General features: G+C 42.7%; 2 protein-coding genes across 3 annotated transcripts in view; one reads left to right on the forward strand and one right to left on the reverse strand.

The window, feature by feature from the left end:
• The window catches only part of LOC138038706 (uncharacterized), a 382,223-nt gene that overhangs the window by 254,626 nt on the left and 100,097 nt on the right, over window positions 1-27,500 (forward strand). The window lies entirely within an intron of this gene.
• The window catches only part of LOC138038704 (uncharacterized), an 83,386-nt gene that overhangs the window by 17,996 nt on the left and 37,890 nt on the right, over window positions 1-27,500 (reverse strand). Inside the window, exons 3-9 of one of the 2 annotated variants that reach the window (XM_068884718.1) lie at window positions 14,849-26,923; window positions 12,964-14,537; window positions 11,959-12,598; window positions 10,694-11,233; window positions 4,994-5,183; window positions 898-4,237; window positions 1-312 (exon numbers count right to left, since the gene is read on the reverse strand). The exon at window positions 1-312 is cut by the window's left edge and continues 192 nt beyond it. In XM_068884718.1, the coding sequence (XP_068740819.1) occupies window positions 1-312; window positions 898-4,237; window positions 4,994-5,183; window positions 10,694-11,233; window positions 11,959-12,598; window positions 12,964-14,537; window positions 14,849-26,923 (18,671 nt within the window). The remainder of the gene's footprint in view (window positions 313-897; window positions 4,238-4,993; window positions 5,184-10,693; window positions 11,234-11,958; window positions 12,599-12,963; window positions 14,538-14,848; window positions 26,924-27,500) is intronic. The other variant, XM_068884720.1, reaches the window with a different exon arrangement.

Raw genomic sequence — 27,500 nt, forward strand, 5'->3', positions numbered from 1 at the left:
ATCAAAGAAAAACGAAGCGGACGATTCATTATCAAAGACGTATTCAGACTTGCCGACAACGATGCCGTTAGAGGACAATTTTTCAGAAAGTAAACCAGCACCGTTTGTAGCTCGAACGGTGGCGAAATATTTCTCTCCTACACCGAGGGCGTTATCGTTAAACTTAGCTAACCAAATCGTCGTATTAGTGACCTCTTCAAACTCATTTACATCGTTCAGACCAGGAGAAGTTCCCCAGGCTACTTCGTATGATGTCACATCACTATCCGGGTCTTTTGCAGCAAAATAGGCAAAGATGATGTCAACAAAGACCTACAAAGGAGATACACGTTGAATCGAAATATCATTGTGGACTACGTCTCGGCAGATGGAGTTTTAGAGCAACTTTTTTGTTCTTACCCAAGGCTTAACGAAGGAAATGCAGTGGTAAACATTTAAGAAATAGAGAGAGCAAAGTCTTATTCTTCGCTATAATCGTCATATTTATCGAGATTTTCTTTCTTAAAGCGCTTTGAAATAAAACCGGCAAATATGAACCTGCTACCGCGTCCCAAGGGGCCAACAAATTCCCCGAAACAATTTTAAAATGGCAGCGCAAAGCTTGATGGGATGCCAATGACGCCTTACGCGATGAAGGTCGGGGAGCCACTAAGAAGACAGGAAAGTAAAAGTGATGTAATGAGAGATCTAAGAAAGGGCAGTCGGTCCTCTGGCTCTACCACAACCTCTCTTGAGCATCAACCTGGACGATCTTGTCGTTTTGGTTATAGCTTCATCAAAATTGCCAGTCACTGTATTGGAACACTTGTAACCGACCACTTGAAATAGTGCTCGACATTTTGGATGTTGTCTTAGTTGAGGTTTGACTCTAAAACCAGAACTAAAACCAATCCTTACCTGAAAGTCTATGTCTGGCCCCATGATCCCATCTCTGACGAATTCCATTACAGGTGGAGTAGTGTCTATGGTAACACCGTCACTGTGAGTTGCTGAACATCTGCGAGCTCCATTGCAGGCAACAACTGTGATGTAATAAGAATCCCCGTGATGCAAAGTAAGCCCATAGTGACTTCCATTTGGCCTCATTCCTGTGCTTTCGCACACTCGGATGTCATCTCTCATTGGTTGAGTCCCCACACACCAGAAATACTCCACTATGTCACTTTCGCTGTCTAGGAAGTCAATCCACCTGGCGTGGATCTCGTGAGTGTCGTTGGTGAAGTCAATATCAGTGTCTTTAAAGCTCCGAGTGGAGCACTGACTGTCTTCGCTAAAGGTCGTATTCTCCGAACAATTTGTATTTGGGTCGCTGCCTATGCCATCGTACACGATACCAACTTCAGGAGCTGTCAAGTCAATGATGAAGGAATCCGACAATGATCTCGTTGATTGATCAGCCCGTGTCGTCTCTAGAAATACAACAGTGTAGAGGTTCTCTGCACCAGGGATAAAAAACGAGTCATACAGTAAGTGGATGTCCAATCCATTGGTTTCATTGTCTACCGTTGATGTTGAAACACAAGAGACAGAATCGCATATACTCGATGTAAGACTAAACGGGTCATCGCTTTGGGGCACTGAGCAACTCATTTCCTGGCAAGATGAACACATGTCAACAAAACCGCCAAAAGACTTTCGGCCTTCCTTGCAAGGCACACATTTTGCGGAACCAAAACCGTTGACTTGAGATACTCTTACGCGATAGTGATCAATGGGGCAATAAGTTGCCATATACACTCGTCCGGTACCAAATGCCTCTCCTTGCCCAGGCCAGGTAAGGACACTGGGAGTGCCGAACAAGATTGTATTTTCCGAGAAAGAGACAGATGCTCGAGGAAGACCATCATCCATTCTCGGTCCACTCTCTCGAGATATAACTCTTCCAAGCTTAACGCACTGACCCTCCTCATATTTAGTATAGATACCTTGGAACCCGAAAAGTTGAACCCCGTCTCGTCCTTCCAATGTTTGCATGCCCAAGGCAGCAACAAAACCCCCATCGCGGGCGTTGACATCGAGAGATCCGCTCAAGAATTCATATGGTGCAACAGCTAGAAAGCTGCACTCTTCGTGGTAGGACTGGGTTGTGGCATTTAGTTGAAGAATTTTTGTTGACCTTGAGTCTTTTGATACCACCACAAGAGCATTAGTTTCGGTAAGATAAATAGACAGAGGGCCAGTGAAGTTTTGATTCTCATCAAAGCAAATGGTTTGCATCAGAGAAGTTGAGTGAACAAAGTAAACCGAGATGCATGAGTTTTTCTTTTCCCCTTCTACTACCGCCAGGAGGTGCTCGTTTAAAGACAACGAACTCCCGAAGTTCGGATTCCTTTTATCTGCTCCAAGGGCGTTTACAAATTTCCAGACTTCATTATTTTTCTGGAATATACCCACAACGCTGGCATTCGTGGTCAGATTAGTTGCAGTGATTGTTAGAACGTTCCTACTGATGGAAATGACCTGACTTAGTACGTCTGCCCACGTGTCATCAGTGTGACAAGCAGCAACTGATACATTCTTGCATTTTGTAAAAACGGCATTCTTTGTTAGTTGGATATCGCTGCGAGAATCCGCGCTGCTCATATAAAGATGTGCTTCCCCATTAGACGAAAACACCGTATGGTTTCTGTGTGATACTACTTTTATGGGCTTTTCGATGGAGCTTCTGATGTCATCTTGCATGGTTATGTGCTTGGCACTTCGATTTTTAAGCGGTAAGGCAAATGCTCTTTCAGCTGATGAGACAGCAAAATAGTCATTTGGCAAATGAACGAGGGAAGCACCAAACCTTTCGGACGGTAAAGTGGTTTTAAAGTGCGTGTCAGTAAACACAGTTTGTTGGTCTACCGGGCACTTAGCACAGCAGGGTCCATCGGGATCGGCAAACCCTGGAAGTACTCTCATTATGCTCGAGTCTTCAGTGGTATTGCTTTCGTTCTTGTCCGATGTGACTCTTTGCAAAATGATCTTGAGTTCCACACTGGGGCTGAAAAGATTATGATCTACTAAAAAGGCTGTTCTGTTGCTGGTTTGGTTAGAACTGCCTGTGATGATTACCTTAACGTCCGTTGGAGAAGATACATACTTGACATCATCGTCTAACGCACTGCTCTTAACTTCAGGTAGTCTTAAGTTCGGCAACCACCTCAAATGCTCTTGTTCTGCTGCCATATCATAAAGCTTTAAGCTCCTCTTTGGAGGGGCCGTGGGCTCGATTCTAAGCCCATTGCTTGCAGCCTCAGTGTAAATGCCACCCTCGTTCCAAACCCTTACAACACCCCGGTAATGTTCCCATGGTTCAGTGGGCACACTACGGATGGTAACATTTCGGTGCCAGGACAACACATCCATAAAATTATGCACAATCGGTTCCCCGTTCCAGGACTTTTCCGAGAGAAGTTGCGGAACGGAAATGTTTGACGAAGACTGTGTGACGGCTACTTCAATACGCAAGCGTGAAATGTCGTTAATCGCCTGTCCGATGATTTCCCAGCGAAGAGATAAACTTTGCATCATTGATTGCCAGTCTATATCTGTCAGGTCGCTTGAGTTTACACTGGGAATGTCAGTGACCTCCAAAATCTTCGGTGCAACAGAGATGACTCTGCATTGTTCTGACACCACACGAGTTTCAAGACCAGCTCCGTTTACAGCAAAGACAGTAGCATAAAGCAATGTACCCATCGCACGTCTCTTAACAATGGCTGCGCCTTTTGGTTTCAATCCGACGGATTTTAAATTTAACACATCGCAATGCGCCTTTGATGTCCCAACGCACCAGTCATACCGCTCCAATTTGCTCTCTATATCTTTAAACTCATCCCAGCTGGAGGTCAAAAGCTCCTCGGAGCAACTGAGGCGAACTCGAGAGCTGGTTTTTATCGAGTCTCCAGCGAACTCCTGTTCACGACGAGAGACCGAATAGTTTAAGTTCTCCGTGGTGATTCCTGGAACTTGCGTCGAGTTGAATGACAAGTTGTCGGATTCTCTGAACGAAGGAGGTGTTGAGTCTATCAAGATTCCGTTAGAGGTCGTTTCCGATGATAGCCCTACGTGATTAGTTCCTTGCACGACAGCGTAATATGATTCTCCATGGAGGAGCTGTAGAGGACTCACAGTTACGCTTGTATTGAGGCCAACGTTAATGAAGGGAGTGATGCTGCAATTGTCGGGAGTAGTACTGATACATACTTGATAGTGTGAGATGCCGCTTTCAGGTTCAATGAAGGGAGACCAACTAGGAGAAAAGAAAGACCACAAAAGGCCTTGAGGTCAACACATAAGAGAAGAAGCTGATATCAAATAAGATATTTGAGTAAATTTACCAATTAATCTCTCCTATGTGAACAGGATCATTTCCCGGATTCCGGGATTCTGGATTCCAGGCTACGCCATTGATGGATTGAATTTGTTGGTTCCCGTCTCTGCATTTAGAGGTTTTCCCCCGGGCACCCCTGTTTATAATTTGATTTCCCTTATTTAATTTCTTTAATTTTAAGGTCGTGTCCAAGATAACCATTTGGTCAATGCGCCCTCCCTCTCTAAATAATACTTACATGATTATCGTCGTTAAAGACATGAAAGTACGAAAAAGACCCGTCTCTCTTCGTTGACTACCGTCTCAAATATCGATAAAACTAATTGGCCTTGCAGCAAACGGGCTTTTCATCTATCTTTGAACATTTTTGCCAATCCGAATGTTTCCTTAACTCACTCACTCCCTTGAAAAACTTGAAATTCTTTTACGCTGGCACCAATCATCTATTCTTTTACAATTTGGCGTAAAAACGTGATCGCCGAGGAACTCTTAAAAGGTGCTATGAAAGAGATTGGTTTTCTTATTTAAATTACTTTTTATTCATATTTAAAGTCCAACTAATTACCATCACAAAAACTTGGCACTTGGACTCGTTTTGAAGAGGAGACAGACATGAACTTGGAAATAGCCTATAGTATTCTATTTTGGGACCTGTGACAGTCCGCATGTGCTTACCTGACGGTCAACTTGGTCAAGTCTGATTGATGTTCAACAAGCTCGGCGCCAGATCCCAGTCGTGCTTGGCTGGCCGTGGGAGGTGTAAAGTCGACGGTGAAGCAGTCAGATGAAGCCTCGGCGACAAGTCCGGCAAAGTTGATTGCTTTTACAATAATAAGATATTGAGCACCGCTTTCAAGATCTAATCCTGTAAAAGATAAAGGCTTTCCAATATCACAACTATCTAACTAATTCAGCATACCGTAAAATCCCACGTTCAAGTTCTGGGCTTGTATAACATCGTGAGGGGTTTCGGGAGCGTTTATGAACGCGGGGGCTTATAAGCGGAATTACAAGAAACGTTTCGGAACGAAGAGATAAAACGTATCTGAGAAATGAATTGAAGCTAGCATAAAATTAAATACATTTAGTAGACCTTTCACTTAGGTTCTTTGAGGTGGAATTGAATTACTTTATGTACCATGTGTGTATTTCATTTACGGGAGCAAGAAGCACACAACGCAAGTGAGGAAAGGAGTACACAAGGATCAGAATTCAATGTAGAGAGGCTACAAAAAATCTGTTTGCTTGCAAAACTGCCCGATTGAACATTTTTTTGGAAATGAACAGTCGAACAGAACTCATAGTTGTGTTATATATGCATTAGCATTTTTCCATTCAATAGTATCATTACATGTAATTACTGTTCTAAACTCCACAGCCACTTGTTTATGCCTATAACTTTTTATTAAAAACGTTGATGTTTGTAAAGAAACACAAAATTCAATAGATGGGTCTATATATAGTGGAGAGGGCTTATACCTGGAATAATATTTTTTTTTTTACTAGATAGATGGGCTTATGTCTAGGGGAAGCTTTAACGTGGGATTTTACGGTAGTGCTCAGAAGAAAGATGTCGAGGCCATTCTATTTTGGGACCTGTGACAGTCCATGTGTGCTTACCTGACAATCAACTTGATCAAGTCTGATTGAAAGCAGCTTTTTAGTCACATTTTTAAGGGTTAGTGATGATGGGGCTTTGAACAGCTCAGCCCTTAATTTCAATGAAATATCAGGGAACCCAAGCGATGTGTGTGTTCAAAAATTTAAAGCACTTAAAACAAAATTACTCCAGTTATTGTGTCGTTCTTATATGGGGCTAATAGAGAGTTTAAGATCCGAGTTAACCGCGAACCTCTCACCGCGGTTTGCGGTTACGCGTTTGGGGTTCGACGTTCAAACATAATTCGAGTTAGATTGGCGGTTGGTTAAAGAAGTGGATTCTGAGTAATATAATCCGAAATGGCGGCAGCTGGCAGGTTAGTCTCTATTTGTTTGCCAGAACTTCAAACATTTTCCGACAAATGTGATTTTAACGATGAAATGATATATGAAATGGATCATATATGAACTGCGCATATGAAATCAAATGAAGCTATGATCCTCGCAGTTATGAACGCAATTTTTGCAATTGCGTAAAGAAGCCTAAAAAATTCAGGACTTCAACGGGGTTTGAACCCGTGACCTCGCGAGTATGTTTGTTTGTTTGTTTGTTATTTGTTTGAGCAGGTTGCAGTTTTAGCAGCTATTCAGCTGATGTGGACCTGCTATACCCACCCACTCATATACACATAGAGAACAGCCACAACAGTGAATACGCAGTTCATATCATTTCATATATCATTTCATCGTCGATTCATTCCTCACGAGAACATTGGAACCCACAAATGACCAGCTCCCAACGTCAGTGGCTTCATAGCTCAGTTGGTTAGAGCGTCGCACCGGTATCGCCAGGTCACGGGCTCAAACCGGTTGAAGTCCTGAATTTTTCAGGCTTCTTTACGCAATTGCAAAATTGCGTTCATAACTGCGAGGATCATAGCTTCACTTAAAATGTGATTTTATTACTAAGTTTTATGCATTGGAAAACAAAGTTTGGCATTAATTTTTGTATCATTACGAGGGATAAAACAAGAATTATACGGTAAAAGCTTTCAGGTAAATGACATACGTGAAAACCTACCTCTCCACGTTGAAAACGCACGTCGAAAACCTCAAACGTGACGTGAAGACTGGTCACGTGACCTCCAGCGGTTCGCCGTTCGCCGACAACTCGGATCTAAAACTCTCTAATATTGGCGTTTTACATGTTTTGAGCTTGGCGTTTTTCTTTTATTCTTAGGTACATGGAGACCTTAAAAACGTTCAAAATGCCACTAAAAGTCATTTACACCAAAAAGATTGACCAAATAAAAGAAATGTGGGAATTTTGTGAGATTGTTTTAATAGCGAACCTCGTCATACTCCCATACAAATCCTTAAGACCAGTCTAGAACGCTTAATCTATAGGCTTTCAGTTGATTTGCACTACGTACACTATCAGTCCATTCGGATATGAGTAACAACTGAAATGCTACAAACCCAAGAGATTATGAATATACTCTCTTGACAAACCTTATCACAATATCTGCAATCAGTAAATAATGCGAAGACTTAAAAAACAAATCTCCTCAAAAGAGGAGACTGTAGCTTGCCTTTACTTTGGCCGACATTTGGCTCAGAAGTCTGGTTGCCCTTGAAAACTACTTGGAAGAGACCAAGCTCGAATTTGCTTCGACAGTTTTGCGCCCTCAAAGGTATAACATTTCAGCGAAAGAGAGAAAAGCTATTAGCCTACTTAAGCACAATAGCGAATTAATCTCAAAAAAGCAGATAAAGGAACACAGTCATTATGGATACCGCACAAAAGATTCAAGAAGGCTTACAACAGCCTCGCACGACAAAAGTTACAAGCCTCTCACATCTCCTATTGTGCTAGATACTGCCCGAAAAGCTAACGCAATAGTTAACAAACTATTCTGTTCGGATAATATTGATAAAATGACTTACAAATGGTTGACAATCGGTCTGGTCTACCAGAATTCTTCACGCTGACTAAAATCCATGAGAAAAAATAGGTACGCATTGCGTACGTGTGGTAGTGCAGTAACACAGTGCTGTGGTGCGTTTTGTTTTCCAGGAGATTAACGTAATATGTAGCTCTAAGAGTTCACGATATTGTTTTTGACCCTTATATCATTACAGTGCCACGGTAGATGTGTTAGGTAAATAGCCCCCTGACAAGACATGTGGTTACTAGTAAAATACTAAACCCAGAAAGATTGATGAAAATAAAAGGGAATCGAGAAACATTGGCTTTGAGGCTGATATGTTGATCATTTCCAAGGTCGCTTATAACTTGTTTTTCCCCACAAGGTTTACCGTGCACTCTGAGCTTCTGACAGCTTTCTTAAGACAAAAGTTTACTGAAGTTAAGACCTGTCGGGCGGGGTTAGTTTTTGGATGGGTGACCTCAAAATATACGACTTGTCAGAAACATAGGACCGAAAATTCTATTTTAACGCTCAAAAATGCGACCTAAGCAAGGTGCAGATTTTGTTAGCCTGCTTTATGCAAAGCAAGTATTGATGCAAAAGTAAATAAATATTGATACACAGGTTTTAGGAAGAGCAGAAGGAAGTGTTCAGGAAATATCGATCGAGAATAAAATATTTTGCCATCAGCAACAAAATTTACCACATGAAAACAACTTAAATTTTGAACAGAGAAATATAAAAGGTCACCGTCAGCAAAAGATATTTTGGGAGATTTTTGCTACGTTCAATTTTTTTATTGTAGTTTTGGCTGCACAAGTAAATCGCAAAATCGAAAGTGACATCGAATTCAGCGGGCGCCGTCATCAAGTTACCTGGCATGTTTACTCGCGAAACAAAGGATACTTCTGTGTTAAAATGATGCCAAGACACCGGGTTTTTGTTTTCGTTAGTTTGTTTTTTTTTTCTTTCAAGATTGACAAGAAATGTCCGAATTCAGCTCAAAGATCACAATCGCCTAACTCTTGAGGCTGACCATTGTTTCTGTAAAGTCACACATTCACTCTCCTAGACGAGGTTATTTATCACCAGGTAATTCCATGGTTTTGGAAATAGCAGCTACTTTATTATTCATCAGCGTCACAAATTCTTGCCGATTTTGGGGCTCATTTTGTTGAAACTCAAGCACGCTTCCAAGAGACCTGTTTATGTTCGTGAGTTATGCACGCGCTGCGGGCCTATTATCACCACGGACTTACACTCTTACACTCTTACACTCTTACACTCATACAACTCGGTGACATGGTGTGTGCACTTATAGTGCACTACCACAAAAATCAGTCGGCAGACCAATTGTTTCTGGTAGTAGCGGCCCTACAGAAGGCATTTCCAGTTTCGTGGACTCACTATTACAACCATCGCCGTCAAACAAGGGTCATATTTAAAGGACACCACCGATTTTATCAATGTCATTGGAAACACGCAAATTCCAATTGATGTTATTCTAGTTCCCTCTACATTAACATTCCTCAAGCAGAAGGAGTTGATGTCATTTGCCGCTACTACGAGGACCACTATGAGCATAATCTGCCGATTCTCACCAATGACTTACGGGAACTCCCGCATCTCATACTCAAAGAAAATTCTTTCCAATTTACCGGAAAGCGTTTCGTACAAACTACGGCATCGTAATGAAAAACTAAAATGGCAGTCGCTTCTCTGCCATCTTTATGCGCTAGTCCACATAAACCTTTCGTTTGGAAAAGATATATCGATAACATTTCTATGACAGAAGTTTCTGATTTTGTAAACTTTTTCCACCACACAGTCAAGTTCACTTGTGAGGTTTTCAAAGGACCTCGACTTTCAACTCTCAAAAAAAGCCCATAGTACACGCACTTCTCATACTGCCACCCTTTTAACTCCAAACTGAAAGGCTTTATCAAAGGACAAGTGCTACGTCTTTTGAGAACTAACTCAGTCAAAGAGATATTTGAAAACAACAAACGAGATTTTGAACAAAGGCTCTGTAAAAGAGGCTATCCCCCTAACACTCGTTAGAAAATTCCGGCTGAAATAAAGTTCGCCTACAGAAAAGAAGCCCTCCTCAACAGAAGAAAACAAAGAAAAGAGATTGTACCGTTTGTTACCACTTACAACCCAGCATTGCCGAATCCCAAAAAGATTCTCATGAAGCATTGGCACATTATTCAACAACGTCAGCTCAAACAGGTCTTTCACCAGCCACCGATTGTTTTTTATAAGAAGGAAAAATCACTCAAGGATATTCTTGTCCGCGCAAAACTTCCTTCAAACACACAACAATCATAAAATCAACGAAGCGTTTAGTTACAAACTTCAAAGGAAATTTACATACGATCACCTAAACTGACTCCAAACAGTAATTTTAGCGATTACAAACACCTGAGTCTACAAAACAGAATCCTGGTCACCTACATACTGAAAATGATCATTCCTCTAACGAACGTAAAAGCCGAGGACTCCTAGAATTAAACAAGCATTCATTACCGTACACGGTTTTAAGTTCTGATTTTAGCGTATATGTGGTAAGAAATAAAATAAGACTAGGATTTCCATTTTCTAGTGACAAATAGATAACCGGAGGCGGGTTCCTGCGTGTGACAATTTTAGCATAGGATGGTGTTCTGTAGCATCGCAAGAAGCAGTTGGATATGTCCTCGCACAGGGTAATGTAGTAACTCCAGGTAACTCCTCCACCCGCACCCCCTACCCCTCAATCTGTGTCCAGAGGTTTAACAGTACATGCTTTCATCAAATTAAAAAGGTAAAGTGCGGAAAAAAACATGGGCATGGAAAAACGTACCTGTAATGTTTATGTTGGTAGCTTGTCCTATTCTACAGAAAGGCTGTGGACACCACGACGAGTTCCTAGCATCGCATAAAGCAACTTCGTACGACTCAATTCCAGACTCCAAGTCCTCAAATCCAAACCATCGTCCGTTAACATCAGCCTCTCCATCAAGAAAATCAACATCTAAACCAATTCCAGCTATCACGGATCCAGAAATTGACGGTGTGTTGTCAACTGTTACGCCATTAGATGTAATTGAAGCCGTCAAGCCAGCGTTGTTTGTCGCGTTTACAGTTACAAAGAAACGTTGACCATTTTTAATCGGCTGAGCGAGAACTTGGAGAACCGAAGTACTGGTTGGGGTTAAGGATGTTTCTTCGACCAGGTCGCAAGAACCTGGTGATGAACCTAAGCACCATGTGATTTGAACCACGTCGCTTTCCAGATCTTCAAACGCAGTCCAGTGAGCTGATATCTCGGTTCTGCTTTGTTGGAAGTCAATGTCTTCGCCTTGTTTAAGGCCGTCAAGAATTTGTCCGCCATTGGTGGGTGCTGAAATAAATTTAATAATATGCAACCAGTTTTCATTGGTTCATTGGTCTCTTAGAGCGTTTTTCAATTGAGTGTGGTAAAACGAATACCAAAGTAATTACTTCGACCAATCACAGCAGGTGCAAACAGCGCAATGAACCAATCCAAAGTCGTTCCAATTCCATGTAACTTGCTCAAAGTGCGGGAAAAATCGCACGTGCAAGTCGCGATTGGTTTTGGTTTTCCTTTTCATTGGTTGATAAACTGGCCACTTTCACTAAGCGTAGGAATTGCGATCACGTAATTACTTTCTACAGTCAAACTTCTCTATCACTGCCAATCATTGGTTCAACGAAGAACGGTCGAATCAAAACACGCTAGACGCCTAAAGTAAACTTGTTTTTAACAGATCTTGTTTGCAATATTTTTCTTCAATTGATGAAATAAGTAATAATTAAAATAAGAAATAATTCCTACTGAGATGAGTGTGAAAAGATTGCTCTTGTCTTCATCAAATTGAATGCTTCCAACTTTTATGTTTTCCCAGAGTCGTTAAGGTTTGTTTTAGTTTCGAGACACTGGTGGAAAACTGTTCCAAGATAAGAATATTGAACAAAAGTACTTTATTTACAAAACTAATGAACAAACTACAAGTGTATGAACTTCACACGACTCTACTTGAGTAATTATATAATGTTCTTGTCTAAAATAAGAACATTTTGTAATGATAAAACAGTCTCAATTACCTGTCACGTCAACAGCAACTCCAGTGGAAGACGTGGCGTCACTTGTTAGGCCAGCACCGTTCTCTGCTTTCAAGGTCACAAAATACGTTTCGTCTTGTTTGAGCAGCAGGTCACTTTGAGTATAGCTCGTAGAGTTTTCGATATTTGTAAAGTTCACGACGTTACACAAGCTTGGCTGGGTCCCGACACAAAGATAATAGTTTCGTACACCGCTTTCTTGGTCCAAGAATCCACTCCACTCAACTGAGATCTTCGAAGACGTAAATATCTGTCCTCCGTCTTCAGAAGGAGGATTTTCCACGTGGATGATCTCGCCTATACTTGGAACTGTCGAGTCAACAACGAAACCATCCGATAACATCTCGCTAGATCGTCCAACAGAGTTCGTGGAGCGAACTTGAGTTACATACTTCACCCCTTCCTTGAACTCTAAATCAGCAATGCAAATCATATTGTGGTTTCCTACGTCCAAGTTAAGCAACAAACAGTCGTTGATGTTGATAGCAGAACAGATGGAAATCTCGCTTTTTGTCACACCGCTTTCGTCGTCCACTGCATCCCAACTTGCGCAGAAGGTGTCTTTGGCAGTGATATAGTCCTTATCAACGCTAGCTGAATCATTTAACTGCAAGTCGAAGACCTTGAATACACAAAAACAGTGCTTATGAGACACCGATTGCTTTGCCGAATATGCAGTGAGACGAAGTACAAGGTTTCCGTCCTATTATCAATGTTGCTCTCGTTTAGCCCCTTTTATTTTATTTCAAGGGAAGTTCATTAGTTCAGTCAAAAAGGGCTTAGAAGAGCAAGCTGTCTTTCAGAGCATCACTCTACTTTTTTCCTCCGTTTCCTTTGGTAAAATCGCCGATTACAACTTTTTCAAAATTTTCTTTTTCTCATGGACCCTCCCCCATTATCAAAAGCATTTACTTTTAGAAATTCTATTTGAGTAACGTGCAATACAAGTTTCACTGAGCTGTAGGAGTCCATTATCAGTTGTTTTACCTGTGATAACAATGGAGCGGTGCTATCGACTTTTACCCCATCAGAGGACTCCCTAGTAACTGCACCTGCACCGTTGTAGGCACCGACAGTGACGAACACGACCATCCCTGTTGCTAAGGCTGGGCGAATCTGTTGTCCAACACTTGTGCGGTCACCGACATCAGTTTCGAAGGTGATGTCACAAGTTCCTTTGGTAGCTCCAACACACCAGGTGTATTTAATGATATCGGATTCTTCATCGTGAAAGTCGTCCCAGTTGGCGTAGATGTAAGTGTCATCTGCTTGGAAATCAATATCCGGAGCTGTTTTACCATCTCTCACTAATCCACGATATGGTGGAGTGCTGTCAACTTCGATTCCATTTGAAGATGCCATTGTGCTGTAGCCTGCCTCATTCGTAGCTTTGACAGTGACAAAGTATCTTCCAGTGTGATTCAGAGTCAAGCCACTAATTATGCCTTTCAATACGATGCCTAGATTAACAAACCCATTCACGTCGCATTTCTCTTGCTCTGTTCCCACGCACATTTCGTACTCAGCGATGCGGCTATTCGCGTCTGAGAATGGTGACCAGTTGGCAGAGACTTCGCTGACAGAACTCTGTTTCTCCAAGTCAGTGAGCTCACTTAAACCATCATAGACAGTTCCTGCCGTCGGTACTACGCCATCAAAGGTGAAGGGATTTGATATAGTCTCACTGTAAAGTCCAACATTATTATGAGCGCGTACATGGAGAACATATGAAATCCCGGGCTGGAGATCTAAATCCGAATTCTGTAAAGTCGTCTTGAGACCTGTGTTAACAAATGGCGTGATACATTCGTTTGGTGAGCTTGCATGACAGGCAGACCATTCAAGGTGGCTTAACCCACTCTCTACATCACTAAACCCACTCCTCTCTGCGAGAACCGCCTCGTTGTCTATGATATGTTTCATTCCATGAGTGTTTCCCACAACAATAGTACCAATTGTTGGTGCAGAACTATCAATGAGAAGTGGATTAGATGAAGCTGTAGAAACCATCTGCGCACCATTTATTGCCCGGATTGTCACGTACACTATATTGCCAGGTGATAGAGGATTTGAAAGGGAATAGACCACCGAAGTTGCCTTGGGATCGACAATTTTCCATGAGACGATATCACACAACTGGGGTCCTCTACCAGCGCACCATTGAACTAAGGAAACACCACTTTCAACATCCATGGCCCTTGTCCAGGAAAAAGCCAGTCGCCGAGGACTGCTTTGCTGCACATAGCATGAACTCTGCTCAGCGTGCGTGCACAAACCAAGAGAGGAAAAGACATCAACTGATCGCCGCGTTCGTTCGCTTTCTGACTGAGAAGACAGGAAAACAATGTTTGCTGCATCAGCCTGCAGGTCATATAAAACGTCTCCAATCAAAGGTGGCGTAACATCAACTGTCATGCCGTCGGAATAAGCTGACTCTTTCAAACCAGCTGCATTTGTTGCTTCTACAGTGAAGAAATATCTTTGACCTTCCTGGAGGACTGTTTGATGGTTCGCACTTGTCTCAAGGCCTGCAAACGTCATTTCTTTTACGTCACATGTGCCTGCAAGGTAACCAAAGCAAATACACAAATTCAAAGTAAACCATTAATCCCAAAGTGGATTAGAGGTGCTTTCTGTAGTAGCCATTAAAAAAGACATGATCCAGTTGTGGCTCATAACATGAACGAGATTCGAAAATCAGAATATATTGCGAAGAGTTGTCAACGCGCACTAATATCACTATTTTAACAGTGTGACATTTAAACTTCGAGAACACGAACACTTTATACACGTAAGCCAAATCATTCGCAAAATCGTGCTGTTTTGTTTCGTTTGAAGAACAACCAGCGAAAAAACTAAACAACAAATCAACTACCTTGTGCTGTACCAATACACCAGTTATATTCCACCACACTGCTTTCCAAATCTTGAAATCCGGTCCAGTGAGCTGTTAAGACGCCACGGTCGTTTTGATAATCGGCATCAATGAAGTCTCCACTCAATAGGGAAGTACTGTTCCCATCGACCACGTCACCAGAAATTGGTGGCGTCCAGTCCACCACCACCTGCTGCGAAGTTAAAGCGGTCTTCAGACCAAGCATATTCACACCAGTCACAGTCACAAAGAAAGTAAGTCCTTCTCGGAGGGTAAAATTCACTTGGTCCAAATCTAGAGAACGGCTAAGACTGTCAATTTCTTGGAATACAAGTAGGTCGTCTTGATAGGCAAAACTACCAACGCAGATGAGGAAATGACCCATGCCACTTTCAGGGTCGTGTACTGACCACGTGACCACGGGGGCAGACTGGGAGGTTACGTACAACGTTCCCTTGCCAGTTGCCGGGGCGATTTGAATTGATTTGCCGACAGGTGGAGTGCGGTCGACTACGACACCGTCGGAGGACGACCTAACATGTTCGCCTTGGCTGTTCTCAGCTCTAATAGTGACGTAATATTTTCTGCCATGCTCAAGTGTCAGGTTATGAAATCGATTGGCTGCTAATCGCAAATGGTTTATCTCAGTGTAAGGCCATTTACACAAGTCTGGCCCAGAAGGATTGGGCGGCTGATCCCTGATGCACCAATCGTAGCGTGAGATATCATACACTGGGTCTTTAAAGCCATGCCAATGGGCCCAAATTGCCTTGTCATCAAGTTGAAAGTCGATGTCTATTGCAGATATTACAGGGCCATCGCTAACCACGCCAGGTATGAATTTTCCTAATACGATTACTAGTCCAGGTGAACAGTCTGTTCTGTCAAGACCTGCGCCATTTGTAGCTCGTACACAAACAAAGTAAGTCTTGTTTCCAATGAGAGTTTGATTTTCTATAACTGCGCCACCTACTGAATCACTAGTGACCACCTCGTTGTACACGTTTCCGGCATTTTCCTTCATAACTTGAGGATCAGGTCCCACGGCCCAGCTAGTACTCTTAACACCACTCTCGGAGTCTGTAAAGCCTGTCCATGTGACCACTAACATTGACCCTGGCACCTCATTTTTCGTTCTGTCGTAATTTGGTGGGAAAACATATTGGGCAGAGACGACCCCAGGGTTCGGCGCTGTACGATCAATGACAACACCATTTGAGGACGTTGTGCTCGGCAAACCTGCGTTATTAATTGCCAGTAGTCTAAAGAAATGGGTTCTTCCGAGTTTCAAGGAAACATTGGTGATCCGTAAGCTAGTTTCAAAGAGTGGAACCGAAGTGAAGTTCTTGATGTCGTTTTTGTCAGGCAGAGTTCCTAGTCCCCACGCTACTGAGTTTACCCCACTCTCGTCATCACTAACTGTCCATTCAGCTCTTAAAGAATCATTTTTAGGGTCAAACATTAGCTTCAGGTTGTTTACCACCGGTGGAGTGCTATCAATAAGCACACCATTTGTCCAGTGTATTGTCGTGAGACCAACAGCGTTGAGCACCTCAACACCAACTGTATACTTCTGACCTTCCTCGTATGTTATCGTTTGCCGGCCTCCTCCTGTTATGATTGCGGATCCAGAAGAGTTCAATTGTGTTTTCAAAGAATAAAAAGGAATAATGTACTCCTCCGTGTTCGCATTTTTAACTGAAAAACGAAACCTAACTACATGAGATTCGAGATCAAAACAAATCCAGGAAACGATCCGTTTACTATAGCTTGGAGCGTATTGAACATCTTGTAGATAGTTGCCTACTCCATCCCAAACGTAAAGGCATATTGGCGGGGTAACATCAACCATAAAGCCAGCGGATTGTATCGTTGTTTCCAAAGCGACTCCGTTTACACCTGTAACATTTACAAAGTAAGTTCCACTGCTCTTTAGTTCTTTTGCTAACTGTAATGTCACGGTGGTGACATTGCCGTTGAAAGAAAACGATCCGCAAATGTCAGCTGAGGAAGTGGATCCATTTTTAGCCCAAAGTCTTACTCTATACTCTTGCACAGAGCTTTCTAAGTCAACGAATTTAAAACTCACTGTCACGTTTCTAGTCGAGCTTTGGTAGTCGCCATGTTGAACATACAATGCATTAGGTGGCGTAGTGTCAAAAATAACACCATCTGAGAATGTGACAGATTTCAGTCCAACCTTGTTGGTGCATCTCACCGTCGCAAAGTAGCGAAAACCCAACCGAAGATGGCTTCTCATTTTGAGGGAATTGCTGTCAATGGGCACTGTCGTAAAATTCATAACATGTGATTCTCCAGGCTGCAGGCCAAACGCTACTTCAACTGAATAAAGAGACGTCTCTGGATCGGTACAGATCCAAGATGCTGACAGATATCCACTGGACGTGAACTTGAGGTTATTGTCAGGATCAACTCCATCGTGGACGGGCTTCAAAAATATGGGGGGAGAAAAATCCACTATGACACCATCAGAGGAAGCCATAGCACTCGGCATGCCCAAAACATTGTAAGCAATCACAGTTGCATAATAACGTTGGCCACTGATCAGTTCGGATACTTTAAGCTTTGAGCTTGCAGCCGTGTTTACGAGGCCAACCTCTGTAAAGTCCTGAGCGTCATCTCCACCGGGGGACGTTCCAAATGCAAGTCGATAGGAAGCAATTTTCGTTTCATGTTCTGTGAAGTTGACCCACGAAGCGCGAAGAACAAAACTTTCGATCTGTACTTCAAGATCCTCTCCTGGTTTTCCATCAGTTACGAAACCAGGATTTGGAGGAGTTGAATCCACCACAATTCCGCTAGATTGTACGAGTGCAACATTTCCCGCTCTGTCAACCACCCTAAGACAGGCGTAATATTTGTGTCCAGAAGTCAAGTTTAACCCGAATAAGACACGATAGTCCGCGTTAGATGAGACCATTTCTTCCTTTTTGACATCACAGTCAGTCGATTTCCGCTTACTGGATAAACCAAGGTAAACACTTTCAATTCCAGAAAAATCACGAAAACCATACCAATGAGCACGGTACAGAGCAGAGTAACTTTGGTAATTAGCATCTGTCGAGCCCCAACCATCTAAAACTATTCCGCCCTTAGGAACCTCCGAGTCAGAAACAAGGGGTGCAGAAGATTTGATACTGAAAAGACCTGCCTTGTTGATCGCCCAAACGGTCATGTAATAACGTCGATTGTTCTCCAAGAGCGTCGACTTGGATGCTGTCCAGTTGGCTCGCAACAAAGCCACTGGTTGACTTAACGAAATAGTTTTAAAATTCAAAACGTCGTCGGCACCAGCGTAACTTCCTACACCAACTTTGTAAGATGCGACCTTCGAAAGATCATCTTCAATTTCAAAATATGACTTGAAAGTTCTACATTTAGCGTTGGAATATTCTTGAGGCTTTCCAAAATGACCATGTTGAATGTACGTAACGGAGGGAGGACTGCTATCCACAATGAATGGATTTGATGAACCGCGACTACCAACTCCCGCCCTGTCTTTCGCTTCAATGACCACTGAATATATCCCATCACTCAAGTCAATGTTGCGTCCCGAAGATCGAACTTTCCCGGCCATTTTATTTGGCGCAACAAGATCATCTGTCATTAAAGATGACACCGAGATACCAAAATTGGCCACACCACTATGAACGTCGTAGAAGCTATCGTTGCTACACTGGCTTTTATTAAAAATTCCAGGGACACTTCTCTCATCCACAGAACACCAATTCCATCGTGCCCACACCGCCTTAGTTATCCACTGGTACAAGACAGGGGGACCAGTCAATCCAGTGACGATTTTTCCCGTGTGTGGAGGAACAAAATCCACAATGGCACCATTGCTACTTCCATTTGTGCACATTCCAACGCCATTGCAGGCCATAACTGACACAAAGTAACGTTGACCACTACTAAGGAGCAGCCCTGATAGAGTCACGCTGGTTTGTGAACCAACTGATTGGAACTCTCTAATGTCCGTTAACCCAGGTCTGGTGCCAAGACCAACACGATACTCTACCAGTCCACTCTCCTTATCGGAAAAGGCCTGCTCCCAGTGAGCGCTGAAATTGAACCTTTCACTGGTGTAATTCTTGTCTCTTCCTTGTTCGGCGTCCTTAATGTATTGGACAGCAACTCTGGGTGGGGTTGTGTCAACCTGAATGCCATCGGAGGTGATAGTTCTCTTCAAGTTAGCTCCATTTATGACCTTCACCGTCACATGGTACCTTACTGTGGGTAGTATCTTTATGCCTGTGAAACTAACGAAGACCATTCCATCTTGTGTTGCGTTATGTGATAGAAATTCAATGGATTTAAACGTCCTGACATCGTCTCCGCTGGGATACGTTCCAACTCCCACAAGTTGTTCACGAATGTTACTTTCTCGGTCCCAACATATCCATTTCGCCTGAATATTGTTTAGATCTCTAACAAAGTCTACATCACGTAGACCTCTTTCATCCAGAACATCAAGAACGTTTTCCCCACAAGTCGGCGGTGTATCGTCTGGAATGAATCCATTTGTCATAACTACTGCGTGCAGCCCAGCTGCATTAGTTCCACGAAGTACAAGCCGGTAGGAAGCTCCCACTTCAAGAGAAACTCCATCTATTAGAGGCGTCTGTTGGGTGATGGGTATTCCCACAAAAGGTGTGATATCGCTTCCAGATATGATCACAACCTTGCATTCGTATTTTATAATTGGACTCTCTGGATCTGTAAAGTGTTCAAACTTTCCACGGACACGCCTTATTGAAGGAAGATATTGCACATCTTGTTTCCCGGCGCCATCTTGAAAATTGCCAGGAATGGGGGGTGTTGTATCAATCAAGATGCCATCACTGCACATCACAGCTTTGAACCCAATTGAGTCCATTACGAACAGACGCGTGAAGTACTTGTGACCATGTTTCAAATTCAGACCAGAGACCTGTATTGACGTTGAATCTCCAATTGGAGTCATTGGGACAATGTCGGCTTCAATTTCATCAAAGGTACATAAGGTGTTCGAAGACACGCCCCATTTTGCAGCAACAACGTCTTGGATATTACTCCTTAGTTGAAAATTCATACCAACGGTGAATGTATCGCACTGATAATCGGCATCTTCGGCTTCTATAACGCCATCATAGACATAGCCTATCTGCGGCCCTTTCCGTCTGGCAACAGTCTTACAATCAACTATACGGCTGTCCATTCCACGATAATTTGTCGCCATCACGCTGACATACACATCCCTACCGTGCATTATTGGAACATCGTCGACTACAAGGCTCAAGGATGGTTCAATCCAGGCAGAGAAGTCATCACCAGAACCCTGAATAGAGCCAATTCTCACATGATACTTGTCGATTTTTGTATCTTCGTGAAATCCATGCCACTGAAGAAAATACTTTGTATCTGAAACTTGTCTTGCCGAGCACGATCCTTTAGCCATGGGAGGTGTCCTATCTACATCCTCTTTGCAATTGGTGAACAGTGTCCTATCGATTGTTCTGGTTGACCACCACCACTCTGCGATCGTGTTCCTGGAGCACCATCCGATTTTTATGTCGCATCCAAATATCCAGACCTTGATTTGAATGCATAATCGGAATCGAAACCACAGCCAAACCCGAATACGAAGCGGAGTCATTCGAAGTCTCAACTCGATGCAAGCCCTCAATGGCCACTTGTCTATCTTAATTTGCAGATCTGGCACAAAATATGTTTCCAAGATTTTTGCCTCGATAGTAATTCCAGCTTCAACGATAAATAGAGCCAGAGACGCGCCTGCATAAACAGAGACCCAGGTTCCTGGAATAAGGCCGAGTCTGAAAGTCTTGTCACGCATACAAACTTGCCCATGGAAATCCACAACATAATACCCGCCAGCCCCTGCAAAAAGTTTCACCGGTATACCAAATACCATTACGGTTTGAGAATATTCTGGTATGAATTGGTGACTTCCTCGTAATAAATTCCCTCGAACCACTGTCATGCAGGATCCTGGGTCTGTAATCGTGCGACGCATGCGGTTTTTTCTATGCTCTCTTTCAAGTTGATCAGAGTAAACATCGGATTCCAAGAGCAACTGATAAATACTTCGTTTGCGGTTATGGCCACATAACATATCTCCAAAAGGAAACAACCTTTGTGGGCGCAGGACGTAATCATTCATCACTTTGAAGAAAAGGCAATTTTCGTGGATTCCAAAGGTAGTCTTTAAAATAGGCAACCTTAGATAAAAGTACCTGTCTTCAAATTCACCACCCATGAGTTCTATATTCTCTTTCTCTGAATAAGTGCCGCTGGAGAAGGCAGCTGCTATTACTTCACTGTCCACACTGTTAACAGACTCCAAGCCAGAAGGAGTTCGGACTACTCTTTCTAACGAGTTTTCTCCTGTTTCGTCACTACTCAAGGCATGAAACTCAAGCTTACATTGAAAGCCAGCAATCATCGCGCACTTTGATATGCAGGCGAATTCCCCACCGAACTGTCTCACAATCGCCATCCCTTGAGCATTCTTTCCAATGCGAATCACTCTATAGGGCGCAAGATTAATGGATACTAGATCCCCCTTTACAGAGAGTTTATAACCGTACGCCCTTTCGCCGTCCCCGTTTGTTACCCACAAAACATTGCTTGGCTCGTCGTATGAAACGGAAGTTGCTTTACCTTCCACAGACACGGTCTTTGAAATTCCGACCCAAGAAGGTGCCTTTGTTGAGAAAGTGCTTTCTATGCTAGATTTTCTCACAGAGTGGATATTCTTTGATTCACTGTCACTGATCCAAACATAATCCCGAGCAACAGCAACACCTCCAATCTTCACTGAAAATGGAGCACTTTGGCTTCCAAGCTGAATTATCTTCATCACACCTGAAGCAAGGTTAGAAACTACCAGCAGTGATGCCTTGCCTCTGTTGCTCGAAACACCGTACATGCCAAGAACCACTTTGTTATTAGAAAGCTTAGATATCCCTTCTACTTTATAGTCGTCAAAGAGTCCTGGAGTTAGCCAGCGTCCGCTCTTTGTTATGGACGACAGATCATCGAGATGTGGGAACTTCCAAGTGAAGATGGTATCCAAATAAAGGGAGGACGATCGTCTAATCGATCTCAGACAGACTTCTCCAGAGCAGTAAGGTATCTCATGCCAAGGCTTGTATTTCGTCAGGTCAAGGTCGCGCTGGCGTAGCTGAAGCTTATTTAGAAAGTCAGTAATTTTATCCAAAATTCCGTTAACTTTCTTAACGATGTCGGTGAACTTAGAAACATATTTATTAAGGTGTGGCTCCACAACATCACTGAGCTCTCCAGTCTCGGCAAGGAGATTGACAATTGGATTAGCAAATGATTTAGTCACGCCTTTTAGCTCATCAGAATACCGTGAAGCAGTCTGGGTAATGGTTTCTAAGGCCTGTATGGCGTGGTTGATGTTCTTTGTTTTTTGCCACAATTCATAAAACAATTGAAGCTTGGACCTCACATCCCCAAAAACTCGAATGTGTTCAAGAACTGTGTCATCGTATACATTTTTCATGGCCTTGAAAGTATTCTCAAGTACATCTTCCATTTTCCCTTTGATATCTTTGGCTTGTCGGATATAATCAACTATTCTCTCTATGCGCTCCTTGCCATCCTTTATTGACCTCATTTGAATACCGCTTCCTGCACCCTCTTCTTTTTCGTCAAGCTTGAGGCCGGTGATCTTTTGGAAAACTGCTTTTACCTTTTTCACATCGTCTTTGAGAGAAAAGTTTCGAGCTTGTTCAATGAGTAGCTTCACAGTGTCAATGACAGCTGTAATATTGTTAACTCCTTCCTCACATCTTTGAAGGATGTCCGTAAATCCACTCGCTTCTTGAAAAGTACTCATGAGGAAATCAACTTTGTCTGTTACAGCCTTTGCTTGATCTATGAAAGCTTTAGATATACAAGTTCCACCCTTGACACACTTCTGTAACTTAAAATTTATCCAGGTTTCAGGTACCATATCATAAAGAAGTTTAAGTCGCTTCTTGAGGTCCGTGTATTGATAAATGGTGTCTTTACCGACCAAAAATGCTCTCTGTACGCAGGGTTTGGTACTGCCAAGGAATATTGTCTTTATTCGACCGCAAGCGGGCAGCTTTCCAGCCGTTTCTAATATAGGCGAGAAATTGTTTGTAAAAGGCTTAAGATAAGTTAAAACTACAATCACCTTACGCACAATGGATTGGACGTTTCTTAATTCTCCTTTTATCTCTGTCATCGGCTCTTTGATTCGTCGAAACTTTGAGACGGCTTTAAGGGCAAACCTATGTGCTTCGGTACTGAAAAAGGTGTTTACCTCTTCAGCGATGTTATAACTTCCAATTTTCCCCAGAATTTCAGTGGCAATCGTTTTAAAATCATCGCAAACATCTCTCATACGTTGATCAAAGTCAACTCCCAAATGCTGCCCCAAATCAAGCTTCTGAATTTCACGTTTGTAAGTTTCAGCATGGTCAGAAAAATTAATAAAATCATTAGCAACTTTCTTCGCTTTGCTGGCGTACTCAGGAAGATTTTTCAGATGCTTAAGGACTTCATTGATGCGAGTAGCAATCTCTCGTACAGTTTCAAGAAAACCTTTTCCTTTTTTGGTGTTTAAGATTGACAAAAAGTCAGAGATGATTTGGGCCACACGAGATATCTTCCCTACGCGAGCTGTTAGGTTTTCGTTGTACCATGTTTCGACATTGGTGACAGCAGACTTCATTTGGGCTCCAACCGTTTTCATGTTGGTCGCCACAGGTCCAATGAAGGATGCCAGCTCAATGACGGCTTCACGAGCGCTGTCTTGGACCTTGTCTATTACTACGGCAGAGAAATTTGCTGTTTTTGTACACGCTCCAGTGACCTTTGACGCTGTTCCATTGGCAAAGTCCACGACATCGTCTGCCATGTCCTGTATATCTTTAAGTTTCCCAGTAAGCTCTTGCAGAGAACCAGCTATGAAGTCCTTTACTGCCAAGCTGAAGTTATGGTCTAGTTCAGCTATTAAGTTGTCTACAAGAATTGTGAAGTTGAGTATTTCTGTCAGTGCATTTTGTGTTGAATTCTCAACTACTTGGAGTGCCTGAATCCCTTCTCTTTCAAAGTTGTTTCCAAATTCTCGGAATTCTTGTGAGGAGTTCAAAGCCAGCTCGTACACGCTGCAAATTCGTTGAACGTTCTGTCTAGCAAACTGCTCTATTGAAGGTCCAAGTTCGTGGAAAAAATCAGAAATATCGCTGATGGCTGACACGTTCTTAAACTGAAAGTCAAACAGATTGTCAAGACCGTTTAAGAAGTCTTGCAAGATTTCTGAAGGATTGGTAGAATTCGCGTTACGTCTTCCTTCCAGGAGTCCTTTGAACAATTCTCTTAAATCGAAGCTGTTACCAGGCAATATTTCTTGAAAGAACATCTCAAGGTTGAAATCTGGTAGACTAAACTGTTTGAGAAAATCACTCAGCTTCTTGAAAATGGCCACGAAACTCTGGAAGTTGGCTGATTTAAGATTTAAGTTAAACTTCAAGCCTATTCTCCAATCAAAACGAAGACCGAAGTTAAAACGGTTTCCTTGGTAAGGTGGAAAGCGGGCGTTCATCTCTTGCAGTTGCATTCTGGGAAATCGTATCCCTTCAAGAAAATCCAGCAGCGAGGAGATGTCCAAGAAACGATTCGCAAATCGCAGCAAATTCAGACTTACTTTCTGAAAAGACTGCAGTGACAATGAAAAGCGGATGGAAAACTTGAATGGAAACTGCCCAAGGAATCCGCCGGGTATGGACACACCCAAGGAACTGAAGTACTCTCTGATTTTATCCAGGTAAAGATCTGTGGACACCGAGCGTAGACTGTCTAACAGATTCTTTATGTTGAAACCCCCAGGAAGATTGTTGGGCAAGTACTTGGTTATGTTTCCAACAACATTGAGAATTTTGTCCAGTGCTCCAATGACTTGCCTAAAGATGTCATCCACACCGGTCAGTCTTCCTAAAGTTAGTTGAATTTTATGTATTTTGTTTATAAGCCATTTCCAATCCTTGACTCGGCTTAACACGTCTTTGGCCAGCTGAATAATCGTACTCATAAGGTTTATTGGTCGGAGTGGCTGGACGAGGTTCTGAACAAACTCAACAAGTTTGCTCACAAAGTCTTTGAATTTGTCAATGTACAACGGTAGATACCCAGCAAGTTTATCTTTAAATTGATTAATTTGTTCGGCAATTATGCTTGTGATGCTATCAAACTGCCTCAGCAACTCGTTTCCAGCGTCAGGAATGGCGTGAATTAGATCCTTGGGAAAATCGTTCTTAAAACTAGCCGATGCCCTAAAAGCAGCTTTACCTCTAACAACACTGAAATTGAACTTGAGAATATGAGCTCGAATATTAGCGAAGTTTTCCAGTTTCACCTCAAATTTCCCACCAAAGATGCCGATCCTCAGGTTAACTTGGTTCAAGAACTGTATGATTGATTCTGCTCCAAGCCATTCTCCACCGAAGGTTTTCCCCCACCGCTTTGTACGACCAAGAGAGAACTCTCTGGGACGGAGAAATGGGAAAAGTGCACGTTTTTGGCGATGGATGATGCCACGTTTTTTTCGAAGGTAGATTGCCTTGGGATGGTCACCATGGTTCTCCAAGAACTCCTTTATCGACGAATCCAAGGTTCCATTCTCAGAAGCTGCCTCTATTGCATGCTCCAAAACTTGGACCACTGAATCGCTGAGATTTTGGTGACGCTCCACGAAAATATCGACAACTGCAGCTTTCACATCATGGTGATCATCAGCGTGAAGCGCGCGCAACAGGTGTTGATTAGTCAGCTTTGCTGGAAGCTTTCGCATAGCTGTAATCACCGCTGATCGGATACCAGAGTTATCGTGGTTAATGTGTTCCAGGATAAGGGGAAGTCCAGAAAGATGCCCAAGATTTCCGAACGCCCAGATGTGGTCTCGCAACTGTGTTTGGTGCTCCTCACTTTCAGGATGGTAAAGACTTGATTTATTCTGGTACCTATTGTGCACCATCTGAGCGACAGAATCGCAAAGCGATTCATTGTATCCTGCACGTTCCGCTCTCGCAGTCAGACCAGTTAACACCAGCATTGCAATAGCTGTTACTTTATCTCCTTTTTCCTCTTTGGTTATCAGCTGGGACAGTGCATCAAAAAGCTGCACGTGAAGAGGACCTTCCGGTAAATAGAAAATTCCAACCAATAGGGCTTCATACTCTTCCTTGCTAAGAGATCTCGGGTATTCTCTAATCACCGCTTGTGCTAAGGCATTCTGCGCCTCGTACTTGCCGTGTCCTGAAAGCGCAGCTATGTACACCGCCCACGAGGTGAGGTTTCGATGACTCCGATCTTGAATCAGTCTCACAATCGTGCGAAAGGTACCCTTGTCATCTTTTACCATGCGGTGCAACTCATTGGAACAATCGCCAATATCACGTTCTTTCATGTCCTTGTCCGTAAAACATCTCAGCACGACGTACAGCGGCCTCATTCTCTCTGTTCTCTCCCCACCAATCGTGGACCATTTTATCTTGTCAGTTTCTGTGAACAATAAGCTATCACTAGTGAGTGATTGCGCTGTGCTATGATACTCTTCCTCAAGGACTGAGCGCTTAGCTCGTCCGTGTTTAGGCTTCGAACACGATAGCAATGTTAACTTGCTATAGCCACTCGTGGACATCTCAATATCTTGGTCTTGACCTTGAAAGCCTTTAAAATTGTCCGCTCTGGGATGACCATAAGCGGGCTTGAAAGATGCCTTTGTTGATCGGTGAACCTGCTTCACTTTTCCATTTTCTAAATGAACGTAGGTCCTGTGTTCCGACTGCACTTTGTGCTGCCCATTTGCTGGCGTTCCGTCTGCAAACTTTGTGTAGTCATGGTTTGTCCAGGTACGGCGAATGTAAGCATGGGTATCATTGGAAGACAGGACATCATATTTTGCCCGAAAGAAACCAGAATCATCGTGTTCTTGTACCTTAAATGCGTTGAATTTATGAGCTTCTTTCAAGTTAAGCTGGAATGACCCTACTATTCCTGAATTCAAATTAGAAACAAATTAAATAGCATAAGTCAATGTCCTGGCCAATCTTAAATTTACCCACACGTTCACTGTGAAAGTATTTGAGAGCTTTACCTGCTCCATTGCGTGGATTTGGTTTTAAAGACGGGGTGAACAACTGAACACATGACTAAATGTAAAAGAATCCGTGGAGTCCACGACAAGTGATAAATGATTATACTGATAAATGTATTAACAGTCATCATGTATGTAACATAAATTATATAGTTTTGTTTGAAAATGGTGTAAATATGTGCAATAATAAAAAAATAAAGACGAAAAAACGTCAAGTGGTAATTGATAATATAAATCAATCCTCGCACGTGCACTGTCAGTTTTCACCAATCGCTGTAGATAACGCAACGTCAACTGTGAGAGGTCTAAAAGCATGCAAAGCAACTGGCTTGGAAGTCCTTAAACTGTCAGCGAATATAATGGCACCGTCGTTAAAGTACATCTTTTACCTTCCCTTTTGACAGCCATTTACGTAGATGATTGGAAGCGCGCGCGTGTTACACCAATTTTTAAATGTGGAGATAGATATCCGTCCAA

This window comes from Montipora capricornis, chromosome 2 (genome assembly GCF_036669925.1).
Source record: "Montipora capricornis isolate CH-2021 chromosome 2, ASM3666992v2, whole genome shotgun sequence".
In the NCBI taxonomy this organism is placed as follows: domain Eukaryota; kingdom Metazoa; phylum Cnidaria; class Anthozoa; order Scleractinia; family Acroporidae; genus Montipora; species Montipora capricornis.